We start from the raw sequence: 13,174 nt of genomic DNA, 5'->3' as shown, positions 1-13,174 counted from the left end.
TATATATATATATATATATTTGTAGTCTATGGTTATTGAGGAACCAAAGACTTTTAAGTAGGTCTATCAGTATTTAATATATTTGAAATTTAACTTGAAACACTTAAAAAATTTATCAGCTAATTCATTTAAAAATCACAGTAGTAAGCCCATTACATGTTAACATAAATATTTTTCAAAAAAAAAAAAATTAGTGAGAAAAGTGACATTGTTTTACATGTTGCACATCACTTAATATCTGACTTATTCCTGAGTTCTCATATCTGCTTCTACATTCAAACTCTTGCAATATCATGTATTACATAGTTTCTAGAAAATTATACATTCAGCGCGCCTGAGTAGTCCAGTTGGTTAAGTGTCTGCCTCCTGCTCAGGTCATGATCCCAGGGTCCTGGGATAGAGCCCCGCATCAGGCTCTCTGCTCAGTGGGAAGCCTGCTTCTCCCTCAACCACTCCCCCTGCTTCTGTTCTGTCTCTCTCTACCAAATAAATAAATAAAATCTTAAAAAAAGAAAAAAAAAAACATACATTCATGAGAGAATGAGAATGGAAAAAGGTACATTTATTATTAAAACCATTTTTTTTTCTTGTAGACCCCTGCAAGGATCTCAGGGACTCCTCAGTCATTCCCCTGCCACACTTTGACGACCTCTGTTCTAGATAATATTTTTATCTGTAGAAATTAAAGACTCAATAGAAACTCTAGAAAAAAGGATTCTTTAAAAAAAACCCCTGCATCTAAAAGATTAGTAATTCCACTGTGTCATCACATCTAGTTTGTGTTCATATTTCTTTATTGTCTTATAATTTTCTTATAGTTTGTTATCAAGAGTCAAATAAGGTTCACATGTTATATTTAGTTGATAAGACTTTCAATTTTAATCTATTGGTTCCTCTTCCTCTTTTTTCTTTGCAGTTTATTAGTTGAAGAAACTGGGTCATTTGTTCTTGTACAGTTTCCATCATTCTGGTCTTGGCTGAGTGCATCTCTGTGGTATAGTTTAACATGTTTCTCAATCTCTGTATTTCCTGTAAATTTGTAGTTAGATCTCTAGAGCTTTGATTAGATTTGGTGTTCTTTTTTGGCTGGACTTCTTAGGTGATGATGTGTATTTTCTTTCACATTCCACCAGGAGGATGTCTTTTGTGATGTTAAAATCAATCAGTCTGTTCTGATTTGCATTTCCCGGGTCTGTTCAGGTTTTATCAGCCTAATTCATACATTATAAAATTCCCTATTAGGGGGCGCCTGGGTGGCTCAGTCGTTAGGCGTCTGCCTTCGGCTCAGATCATGATCCCAGGGTCCTGGGATCGAGCCCCGCATCAGGCTCCCTGCTCGGCGGGAAGCCTGCTTCTCCCTCTCCCACTCCCCCGCTTGTTTCCTGCTCTCACTAACTCTCTCTCTTTGTCAAGTAAATAAATAAAATCTTTAAAAAAAAAAAAAAATTCCCTATTAGCTTTTCTGTAATGATTTTTAGGATGTATTGCTAATTGTTGCCCTAATCTAATATATCAGTTGGTGTTGGAAAAGGTGATATTCTAATAATCAAGCCTGTTAGCTGAGATTTCTTCAGTCAGAGAAGACCTTTTCCTCATCTACTCTTCCATTAACTTGAAATAACATTTGTATAGAAAGGGCCAGAATAAAATTTTGGATAATTTTTTCTCTCTATCTAGAGATTTCCATAGTAATTAATTGGTGACCTAGCAATCTCCAAAGATGACTGGAGAGTTTTTTTTTTTTTTTCTGGTTTTCTTTAGTATTATGAATTTATCAATTTTTGCCTTCCATTCACCATTCCTTTCAGATGTTCAAAGGGTTCTATCTTTTTGACAAGTGGAAGCCCTTTCATGTTGGCTCCCTTTCCCTTGGTACAACCTCAGTTGATTTTGATAGTAAACTTACTTGTTTCCTGGAACAAGAGGTATTAAACTCATCTTGTACATTTCTTTCTTCAGACGTGGAATCAGGTATGTGACCCTAAATCCTTTCAGTGGGAAATGGTATTTAGAGATCATAATCTGGGTGACATTTATGTTTGTTCCTAAAAGGTTGTCATTGTTTATAGGCCTTTTGGTGGACAGGGCTAGGAAAAGTGTATTTTATAGAAAGGAAAATAATTCATGAGTTCTAGATGCTATTTCAGATTCATTTATAAGATTACTGAGTTTGGGGCACCTGGGTGGCACAGTTTGGTTGGGTGTTCTACTCTTGGTGTCTGCTCAGGTCATGATCTCAGGGTCATGAGATTGGGCCCCATGTCAGACTCCACGCTCAGCATGGAGTCTGCTTGAGGATTCTTTCTCTCCCCCTCTGCCCCTCCTGCTCATGCTCTCCATCTCTCTCTCTCTCTCTCAAAAAAAAAAAAAAAAGATTACAGAGATTTTGCTTTATTTTTATTCTACATTTTTTTTTCTTAAACTGAAAATATTGGTTCTAAAAATATGATTATGAAATCACAAAATTTTAGGGAGGCCTTGTTCTGTTTTATTAGAAGAATGGGGCCTAAAATGCCTAGACGGGCCAGGTAGCTAACAAATAAATCAGGCCTGTTGAGAGAATCAACAAGGAATGACAGGGGCTGATAAACTGGAGAGCATATGTCCCACCTAATGGAAGCATAGGTGACTTGGCTCTAGGTAATTTTTATTGAGAGGAACTACAGGCACAGTATTGCTTGGTTTTCACATTAAAAAACATTTTTTTTTTCATTTGAGTATAGTTGACACACAATATTGCATTAATTTCAGTTGTATAGCAACTGAATACACAAGTGTATCTACCATCTGGCACCATACAATGCTGTTACAATATAATTGACTATATTCTCTGTGCTGTGCCCTTTATTCCTGTGGCTTATTCATTCCAGAACCAGAAGCTTGTATCTCCCACTCCCCTACACCCATTTTGCCCATCCCCCATCCTCCTCCCTTCTGGCAGCCATCAATTTGTTCTCTGTATTTATAGATTTGATTCTGCTTTTTGTTTATTTTTTTATTCATTTGTTTTTTTCAGATTCTACATATGCATGAAATCATATATTTGCCTTTCTCTGCGTTATTTCATTTAACAATACCCTCTAGGTCCTTCCATGTTGTCACAAACAGCATAACCTCATCCTTTTTTTGGCTGTGTACTATTCCACTATATGTATTTATATATATTTTTTATGTTTTATATTTCTATATTTCATATATATTTTGTATATATGATATATATATATATATATATACACACATATATATATAACATTTTTCTTATCCATTCATCTGTCAGTGGACACTTAAGTGGTTTCCATGTCTTGGCTATTGTAAATAATGCTGCAATAAAGAGGGGTACATATACTTTTTTGAATTAGTGTTTTTGTTTTCTTTGGGTAAATACCCAGTAGTGGAATTACTGAATCATATGGTCATTCTATTTTTAATTTTTGAGGAACCTCCCAACTGTTTTCACAGTGGCTGCACCAATTTACATTCCCACCAATAATCTATGAGGATTCCTTTTGCTCTATATCCTTGCCAACAACACTTATTATCTTTTTGGATTTTAGCCGTTCTGACAGGTATAAAGTAATATCTCATGGTCTTGATTGGCATTTCCCTGATGATGAGTGTTGTTGAGGATCTTCTCATGTGTCTTTTGGCCATCTGTATGTCTTCTTTGGAAAAATGTCCATTTAGGTCCTCTGTCCATTTTTTAATCAGATTGGGTTTTTGGTGTTTAGTTGTGTGAGTTTTTTTTATTTTGGGTATTAACCCCTTATCAGATGGATATATCAATGGCCAATATCTTCTTCCATTCAATAGCTTGCCTTTTTGTTTTGTTGATGGTTTCCCTTGCTTTGCAAAAGCTTTTTATTTTGGTGTAGTCGCAATAGTTGATTTTTGCTTTTGTTCCCTTGCCTTAGGAGATGTATCTAGAAAAATGTTGCTATGGCTGATGTCAGAGAAATTACTGCCTGTGTTCTCTTTTAGGTAGTTTTATGGTTTCAGGTCTCACATTTAGGTCTTTAATCCATTTTGAGTTTATTTTTGTATATGGTGTTAGAAAGTGGTCCAGTTTCATTCATTTACATATAGCTGTCCAGTTTTCCCAACACCATTTATTGAAGAGATGGTCTTTTCCCCATTGTATATTCTCGCCTCCTTTATCATAGATTAGTTAACCATATAAATATGGGTTTATTTCTGGGCTCTCTATTCTGTTCCTTTGATCTATGTGTCTGTTTTTGTGCCAGTACCATACTGTTTTGATTACTACAGCTTTGTAGTTTATCTTAAAGTCTAGGATTGTGATACTGTTACTGAAAGACCCAAGTTCGACTGCTCATCACCTGAAAAGCCAATACTCAAGAGATAAATTCTGATTGGAAAGGCATATGAGCTTTATTCAGGAGATCCACCACCTGGGGAGAAGGTGGACTCTTGTCCAGAAACCAACTCCAGGGTTTCTGCCTGGCCCAAAGATTTTTAAAGGAACTTTAGGGCAGTTATTCAGTAAAAAGGAGCATAGTGGTCTTTAACACTTCTTGATTGTGTGCAGACTCAGTGGTGCCAGCTACAGACCTTATCATGGTGCTCAGAGGTTGTGTATTGGTGCCCCGGGGTGGGGGAGGGAAGTTGTTCAAGAGGATTTGGTTCTGGGTTTTTCTAGGAAACAATACAGAATCTATAGATACACCAAGAAAGTTTTAGTTAATCCATCACTCGGCTAAAGGTGCTTGCTAAAACTTATAGACTACTAAGTTGGCTGGAGAGGCAGAGGCCGCGGATTCAATACGATTTTCTTTGTTTTTCTTCAGGGTCTTTTTGTGGTTCCATACAAATTTTAGGGTTGTTTGTTCTAGTTCCGTGGAAAATGCTGTTGGTGGTTTTTGCGTTTTTAAAAAGAAGATATAATCTAGGTGTATTATGTGAAATTATTTAGCTATTAAATATTGACAACTGGGGCGCCTGGGTGGCTCCGTTGGTTAAGCGTCTGGTCATGACCTTCAGCTCAGGTCATGATCCCAGGGTCCTGGGATCGAGCCCGCTCAGCGGGAAGCCTGCTTCTCCCTTTCTCTCTCCCTCTGCCTGCCACTCTCCCTGCTGTGCTCTCTCTCTCTGTCAATAAATAAAATCTTTAAAAAAAAAAAGAGTTAAATAACTATTGACAACTAATTCAAATGTTTAAAAGGGCTAAACAAGTATTTTCTGCCATAGGCTTTTAGTTTGTGACTTCTTGTGGACAAGCTCTAAGGAACCGATGGTTAAACTAGCCTTTCAGGTTCTTCTAGACCTCAGGCAACCTGAAAACTGCAATGGGAAAGAGCAGGAGGAAGAGGACTTAATCATCTTGGTTTTGCTAATTGTGATGCATTTATTTATCTAACTTCTCTTTTTGAGCTTTTTTAAAAATTTAAATAGCTCTATTGATCATTAATTTTGCTTTTTGTTTCTTTTTTCACATTCAAAATAGGAACTGACAACATCTCAGGAAAGTGGTGGAAATGTTCTTCAGATGATGTACGAGAAACCTGAACGGTGGTCTTTTACCTTCCAGTCATATGCCTGCCTCAGTCGAATACGAGCCCAGCTTGCCTATCTTGATGGCAAGCTCAAAGATGCAGAGAAACCTGTATTATTTTTTGAACGATCTATATATAGTGACAGGTATATATAAATGACTTGCCCTTGTCATTCTGGAATCGTGGCTTGGAACTGGGATTTTTATTTCTGTTTCTGATAATTAAAGGAATAAGAGAGGCTGTGTTGAGGATTTGAGATGCAACATTACCTTTAGCAGTTTGGTAGCAACGGCATTCTCTAGTTCTAGCGTTAATAATTGCTAGCTTCCACGGAAACTTTAGGGAATATGATAGCCATCTCATTCAGATTTGCAGAGAAGTTTTTTTTCTTCCAACCCTCTTAAAGTTTTCATCTACTCTGGTTAAGTCTGGATCTATATTCAAGACTTGCATCTTGAGCAAGATCAAAAATCTCTAAGGGGGCCTTAGAGTTACCCTGCTTATGCAAGGATTCTTTTAAGCTAGAGAGTTGGCTCAGAACAAATGTTCTCAAACTTTGGTCTCAGGATCCCTTTTCATTCTTAATATAATTATTGAAGAGTCCAAAGAGCTTTGTGTCTTACTGATATTTATGTTATTAAAAATTAAGATTGAAAAATATAAAGAACATTTACTAATTTAAAATTAGTAATAATAAACCCATTACATATTAGCATAAATAACATACTTGTAAAAATTATATTTTTCAAAACAAAAAATTAGAAGAGGATTGTTTTATATTTTTGCAAATCTCTTTAATGTCTAAATGGGAGATAGCTGGATTCTCATTTATGCTTCTATATTCAATCTGTGTACATGTGGTTGAAGTATTGTATATACAGTAATCTGGCCTCTCATGGAACCCTTGGAAAGATCTTGGGGACTAGCAGGGGTCCTTACACTACATTTTTGAGAACTGCTGGCCAAGAACATATTTCTTGTAGTTGGAGGTATTCTATTGATTTTTTCTGCTGTCTAAGGCATTATCTGCCATGGATTTTAGGAGAATGTTCCATGTCCATTTAGTAGATTTATTTTCTCTTTTCTATTTCTTTGTGTTTTTTGGAAAGGAATTATGTTTTGATGTAGACTCTCTTTCAGGTATGTCTTTGCATCTAATTTGTATGAATCTGACTGCATGAATGAAACAGAGTGGACAATTTATCAAGACTGGCATGACTGGATGAATCAACAGTTTGGCCAAAGCCTTGAACTGGATGGAATCATTTATCTTCGAGCCACTCCAGAGGTGAGACTCAATAAAAATTTGCTTGCTAAGGCGCCTGGGTAGCTCAATCAGTTAAATGTCTATCTTTGGCTCAGGTCATGATTCCAGAATCCCAGGATTGAGCCCCGAGTCAGGCTCCCTACTCAGATGGGCTCCCTGCTCAGTGGGGAGTCTGTTTCTCCCTCTCCTTTTGCCCCTCCCCCGTGCATGCTCTCTCTCTTCTCACTCTCTAAAATAAATAAAATCTTCAAAAAAAAAAGTGTTTTAAAAAAATTTGCTTGCTCCATTGACAAAGTAATATTTAGAAGTCCTTTTAGTGGTATGCAGTGAAGGCAATTTAGTTTAACTCCACTCCCTACTCTCTACTCCCCACATCCAAATTAGAAACTCAAATTGTATAGACAGAAGTATTCTCTTTTCCCAGCAAAGAAGAAACCCAGATTTGGCAAGTTGCTCTGTTAGGCCCTTCTCTGTGCTTCCTCAGTTTTGTTCTTCATTATTTCTTCCCAACTTCTGCAAGGTCTCTTATCTGTCACAACTAGATTAAAAAATTTGCTCAAGCAACTCCTAGAATATAGGCTTCTTGGTCTGAGACCAGGTATTTTAATTACTGTTGAATTTCCATTGCCTAGAACAAGGCCTACGTACATAGTAGGAACTCAGCAAATATTTGTGAATGAATCGCAAAGGTGATGAAAGTCCATTTCAAGAAATCTTTTATGTTTGTTCATGGGTCGGACTGGATAGCAGCTTCAGTTGAGAAGAGACTTAGAGGACCCTTACCATTTTCAGTTAAGGGAGCTTACTTGAAAATGTGCCTTTCGTGATAGGTTATAACATAGCCATTCTTTTTTTTTTTTTTTTTTTTAAGATTTTATTTATTTATTTCAGAGAGAGAGACAGAGATAGCAAGAGAGAGCACGAGCAGGGAAGAGAGGGAGAAGCAGTTGCCCTGCTGAGCAGGGAGCCCGATGCGGGGCTCCATCCTAGGACCCTGGGATCATGACCTGAGCTAAAGGCAGATGCTTAATGAGCTGAGCCACCCAGCGCCCCCATTCTTGTTTATATATGAAATTATGTAATGAATCCAGGAAGTGGATTCCTTTCATAAAGCTAACCTAAATAAGAGCTTACTTTATTAACAAATTTCTGGTTTTCGTGCTTACATTCCAGTTTTTCTATGTTTTTTATTCCTGTGTCTTCCCTAAGCCACAAAGTAGGCTCTGATGAATATAAATGTCATGACTTCTAGCCTGAAAGAATACTGTGTTGTTATTGAAGCTGAATTTTCAAAGAAACTAGGTTTCGGATTCCAAGTGATGATTTTGTTCTTCTTTTTAATATCAAGGAAGCCAGAATTTAACAATAATTTTGAAATTCACTTTTTTATTTTTTGAAAAGAATTTTTTGTTTTTAATTAAGAAAATAGTAAATGCAAATGTAGAACATAAAGAATACTAATAATTTCATTTTGCTAGAAAATATAGCCAATATCTTAAAGTCTGTAAACACAAAACTTTGATTTTTCAATATTATTTATAATATCTTTTGATTGCAGGATCATTTAAGTATTTGAAAAGAGGATTTATAATAAATTTTGCAGCACAGTTTGTATATTGAACTTTTTACTGAACTTATTTTATACAGTATTTTTCAAGTATGGATCCCATAAGTTTATAGACTGAAAGTACTACTTGGTTTAGAGATACCAAATGGTTGAAAAGCACAAGGAAGGAAAAATGAACTATTTCAACTTTCTAGAAGGAATAAATGGAGATTTTGGCTAGCATAACTAAAGAGATACTAGAGAAGAAAAATTTAATGGCCTCAGACAAGAATAATTGTTCCTTGCCCGCAACCCCTTTCTTATTGTTTGCTTTTAGAAATGCTTGAATAGAATATATTTACGAGGAAGAAATGAAGAACAAGGCATTCCTCTTGAATATTTAGAGAAGCTTCACTATAAGCATGAGAGCTGGCTACTGCATAGAACACTGAAGTAAGACTTCCTTATTCTTATTTACTATTTATTTTAAAGAGCTTTATCAAATTTTAATCTAAACATGTACAGATTTTCATTTTCAGCCATTTTTATTTTGAACTAGTATTATAGGATCTCCCAGAATTAGGTGTGAATTTTGCTTCTTTTTATTGTAATGAGATCCTATTTTCTTAAAATTTTTATATCTGATCTCCTCCAGAGGTATTGACAGCATGATATATGGAATTTAAGTGATGAAGTAGGAAATATATCTGTGTGCAGATATATTAGGTACTCACTTTCAGAGAGAATTTAAGATAAGATACTTCAGATTTATTTTTTAGATCAAGGCTTGGGAGGTAGTATAGCACAGTTATTAAGAGCATGGACTTTGTTGTCATTAGTCAGATCTTGGATCAAATCCAGGTTTGTTAGTGTGTAACCTTAGGCATGCATCCCCTGAGCCTCAGAGTGACCTTCCTGAGCTTTAGTTTTCTCATCTTCAAAATGCAAACATTCCTTACTTTAGGGGAAGTTTTTGGTTTTTGAGAAGAATTACATGTCATAATGCCTAACTTTATATATTTTATACTTGAGATTTTTAGATATTAGTATTATTATATAGTAGTAAGTCTAGGGGAGAAAGAAGGGGCTTCCAGATAAAGTACTTGCTGGGTAAATTTAATGTAAAATGATTGACAACATTTTAATTTTCCAGAGATAGTATAAGAGTGAGTTTTTAGTGTTTGTCTTTTATTTATTGCTTTTTCTAATTTTTTTTTTCCATCTCATTTTTTTTTTAAAATAGAACCAACTTTGATTTTCTACAAGAAATCCCTATTTTAACACTGGATATTAATGAAGACTTTAAAGACAAACACGACGGTCTGATTGAAAAGGTAGATTTATACAAAGACTATACACTAATATTTGTTTTGTCTTATCTAGAAAAGTGTTGTAACTTGTGAGAAAACAATTTTCTAACAGAAAAGAATACATAAAATTACAGTAAGAAATAGTTAAGAGCTTTAGAGGGGTTTAGACCTCAGATAATAATCCTCTTTAAATTCTAGCTTTGTGGCCTTACCTAAAATGAGGAGGTTCTTTTATCCTTTAGTCCCTTTATCTGTAATATAGGGATAATCACATTAACAAAAGTTCTTATTCACCCCCTTCTCTGCTTTGTTCCCTATTCTTCCCCTCTTCCCTCTATCACCAATCTTTAGGTATTTGAATAATAAACTACTTGTGAAATTAAATTCATCTTTTTCAACTAAATTCAGTATGGAAGATATTTGAAGTTGTAGGATAAAGATTTCATCCATTTTTATATTAGCTAAAGTCTTGAGATTAGAGGATTTTTAGTTTTGAGTTTTATGTGGGACCTTGTCAATGAAGAATTGGCATTGCCTGATCATTGAGTCATTGTCCTAATCAGAGTTAATCTATCATCTATGTATTTGGGAGCTGATTACATTCTATTAGTGAATGGTGCCTGTACTGATAAAGGGACTGGGAGAAAACCTATTGATGTACACTTGAGAGAGAATAGTAATGAGAACTGTATAATAAATATCCCGTTATCCATGTTAATTAACTTAGTGGTGATCCAAGATCTAAAAACGAAGCCACATTTTTTTGGTTTGTTTAGTTTTAAGAGAAATTTGATTTTTTTTTCTCCTTCATAAAATGCCTGCTATTTACTGTAACAGAAACCTGATATTCATAACGGATATATCTCAAGAATTTTGAAAATCTCAACATTTATTATTAAAACTCTGTACCATATAGTTGTTTTTCTCAGGATAGAAATAAAGTAAAGCATATCTGGAAAATTCAGATGACGTCTTCATACCATAATGATGTTAAAAATATAGGATATAGGGGCGCCTGGGTGGCACAGTCAGTTAAGCGTCTGCCTTCGGCTCAGGTCATGATCCCAGGGTCCTGGGATGGAGCCCTGCATCGGGCTCCCTGTCAAGCAGGGAGCTTGTTCCTCTTTCTTCCTCTTTCCCTGCTTCTTCCTCTTTCCCTGCTCATGCGCTCTCTCTCTCTCTCTCTCTCTCGCTCTCTCTCAAATAAATAAAACTTTAAAAAAAAATTTTAAAAAATAGGATATAATTCATTTGTAATACTATGAACATAAATGAAATAAAATTAAATCAGCCATTGTAATACTAACAGCCAACCAACATTTTTAACTGAGTTGAATCTATAAACCACCTTTTAATTTTCTCTAACACTTCTGTTTTAACTAAGAATAGTCTTTAAATGTTATTGTTTACTTTTACTTTCATTAATAATGCTAGAAGTTGGCTTTCTTTTTCTTACTGAAATCCATAACTGACATACAATGTTATAGATAGTTTCAGGTGTACAACATATTGATTCCACAATTCTATATGTTATGCAGTGCTTACCACCATAAGCGTAGTCACCATCTGTCACCATATAACATTATTACAATAGTTATTTTTTCGGTATTTCTTTTTTAGGTATTTCTTTAGGTATTTTCACAAGGCAATAATCTTCGTTTCTTCAGAAGAAGTACTGTGTCATCTAGAATTTATGGAGAACAGAATCTTTTTGCATTGTGATGTTGGTCAGTTGGTTAGGTTCATTCACAACTTATATGACGTTTCCTTGCATATTAACATCACAGATTTGTATACATGATTCAAATTTGTGCTTCAGAAAAATTACAAAGTTTACATGTCTGGACCTTCAGAGTTGTTTAAATCATCACAATTACTTATGTTTTTGGTGCTAAAGCTGTACGTCAGTGGTCTATGTTATTATAAAGAGATAATGAAATTGTGTTAAGGCTGTTACAGAACTGTATCAATCTTAGATGTAAATTTAATAACTCCTGTAATGACATTTTGGGTCATTTATCTTTTTTTTTTTAAAGATTTTATTTATTTATTTGACAGAGAGAGACACAGCGAGAGAGGGAACACAAGCAGGGGCAGAGAGAGAGGGAGAAGCAGGCTTCCCACCGAGCAGGGAGCCCAATGTGGGACTCGATCCCAGGACCCTGGGATCATGACCTGAGCCGAAGGCAGACGCTTAATGACTGAGCCACCCAGGCGCCCCAGGCGCCCCTAAGTCATTTCTCTTTTACTACCGAAGTACTAATATATCTTTTGAAAATAAATGCTGTGGCTTTGTGACGGAGTTACTTATACAGTTTGGGTCTTCAGCTGTTCTATACTATTAAATAGAGATGAAAATTAGACATTTCCAATTAGTCAAGGAATTACATTAATATTTATTTCCTCCCCTCAGGTCAAAGAATTTTTGAGCACTTTGTGATTTTGCTGAAGACTACAGGCAACCAAATGATTCCAGCTTTGTGTATCTTCGTAGCTCAATATTGATACAAGTCTCTAGAAAACACAGGTTTTTTACCATTTTTGTTCCAAGAAAAAAATTGTTTTGATGAATTCTATATAAAAGTTTATGAGCAGTTTCTTTTCTTTTTTGCTTTAAAAAAATAAGACATCTAAATATCTCTCACGACAAAAAGTCTAGAGGTAGATGGTTCCAGAGTAAGTACTGGCTAAATTACATCATAAAGGACCCAGCCTCCTTCTGTTTTCCCCTCTATTATTCTCCTCAGCAGGTTGTCTGCCCATCCCCCCTTGCTTCTTATTTCACTGGTGACCAGTTTCTTAACTGGGAACTTTAATATTACATGTAAATGGTAATGTGACCTGTGTAAATTAGTGTACCTATTACAAGCTGAAAAGTGGAATTTAAGGAATCCCTAAAAAAGGATTATGAAGTTTTATTTTAAATACTTTTGATCAAGTGTCTCCCCTTCCATCTTAATTTATGTGGAAGATGAGACCAGTTTAGCATTTAATCACTTCATTGATATTTATGAATGTGTCTATAACTCATTAATAAAGGAGCAGGTCAGACTTTGTTTAACAGCATAACTTATCAGTATTTAATCTTTTTTTCCTGCTTTTGTTTCCACATTTGTGGTATGGGTGAGACTGCATCTTTTTGCATGGGATTTTAGAGGATTAAAGAGGAAATGATAACTTAAAATGTTTCTGTATTTAAAAGATAAATGAGTTTAAAGATTCAATTTATATGGAGCTTAAAATAGCTACCTACTTTCTTTTTTTTTTTTTTTTTAGCTACCTACTTTCTCTCAGACCATTCTTTTAGAATGGAATATTACTCTTATAGTTAAAAGATGGTTTAAATTATGATTGTCTTTAACTCATATGAGGTGAAATTATAGTTTTCCCTAAATTTCTTCCTATTTTTATCGGTAAAAATTTAGTGGAACATAACAAGGGATAAGTTTTTCTATTTTATTTTTTGTTGACCCTGTACAGGGAATGAGTAGTTTTTCTTTACCTTTATACTTGGTGAGAAGTCAAAACAGAAGCTGAAGAC

At 35.1% G+C, this 13,174-nt stretch overlaps 1 protein-coding gene across 1 annotated transcript in view; it reads left to right on the top strand.

Moving 5' to 3' along the window:
- Window positions 1-12,881, top strand: part of DCK (deoxycytidine kinase) — a 30,757-nt gene extending 17,876 nt beyond the window's left edge. The window contains exons 3-7 of the mRNA XM_006729329.3: window positions 5,462-5,655; window positions 6,651-6,798; window positions 8,661-8,776; window positions 9,567-9,657; window positions 12,047-12,881. Of these exons, the coding sequence (XP_006729392.1) occupies window positions 5,462-5,655; window positions 6,651-6,798; window positions 8,661-8,776; window positions 9,567-9,657; window positions 12,047-12,073 (576 nt within the window). The 3' untranslated portion in view covers window positions 12,074-12,881. The remainder of the gene's footprint in view (window positions 1-5,461; window positions 5,656-6,650; window positions 6,799-8,660; window positions 8,777-9,566; window positions 9,658-12,046) is intronic.
- The last annotated feature ends 293 nt before the right edge of the window (window positions 12,882-13,174 follow it).

The sequence above is a fragment of the Leptonychotes weddellii genome, chromosome 2 (genome assembly GCF_054177405.1).
Source record: "Leptonychotes weddellii isolate Sample4059 chromosome 2, ASM5417740v2, whole genome shotgun sequence".
NCBI lineage: Eukaryota > Metazoa > Chordata > Mammalia > Carnivora > Phocidae > Leptonychotes > Leptonychotes weddellii.
Note: the sequence above shows the minus strand (reverse complement) of the source record. Positions and strands in the feature narration are given on the sequence as shown.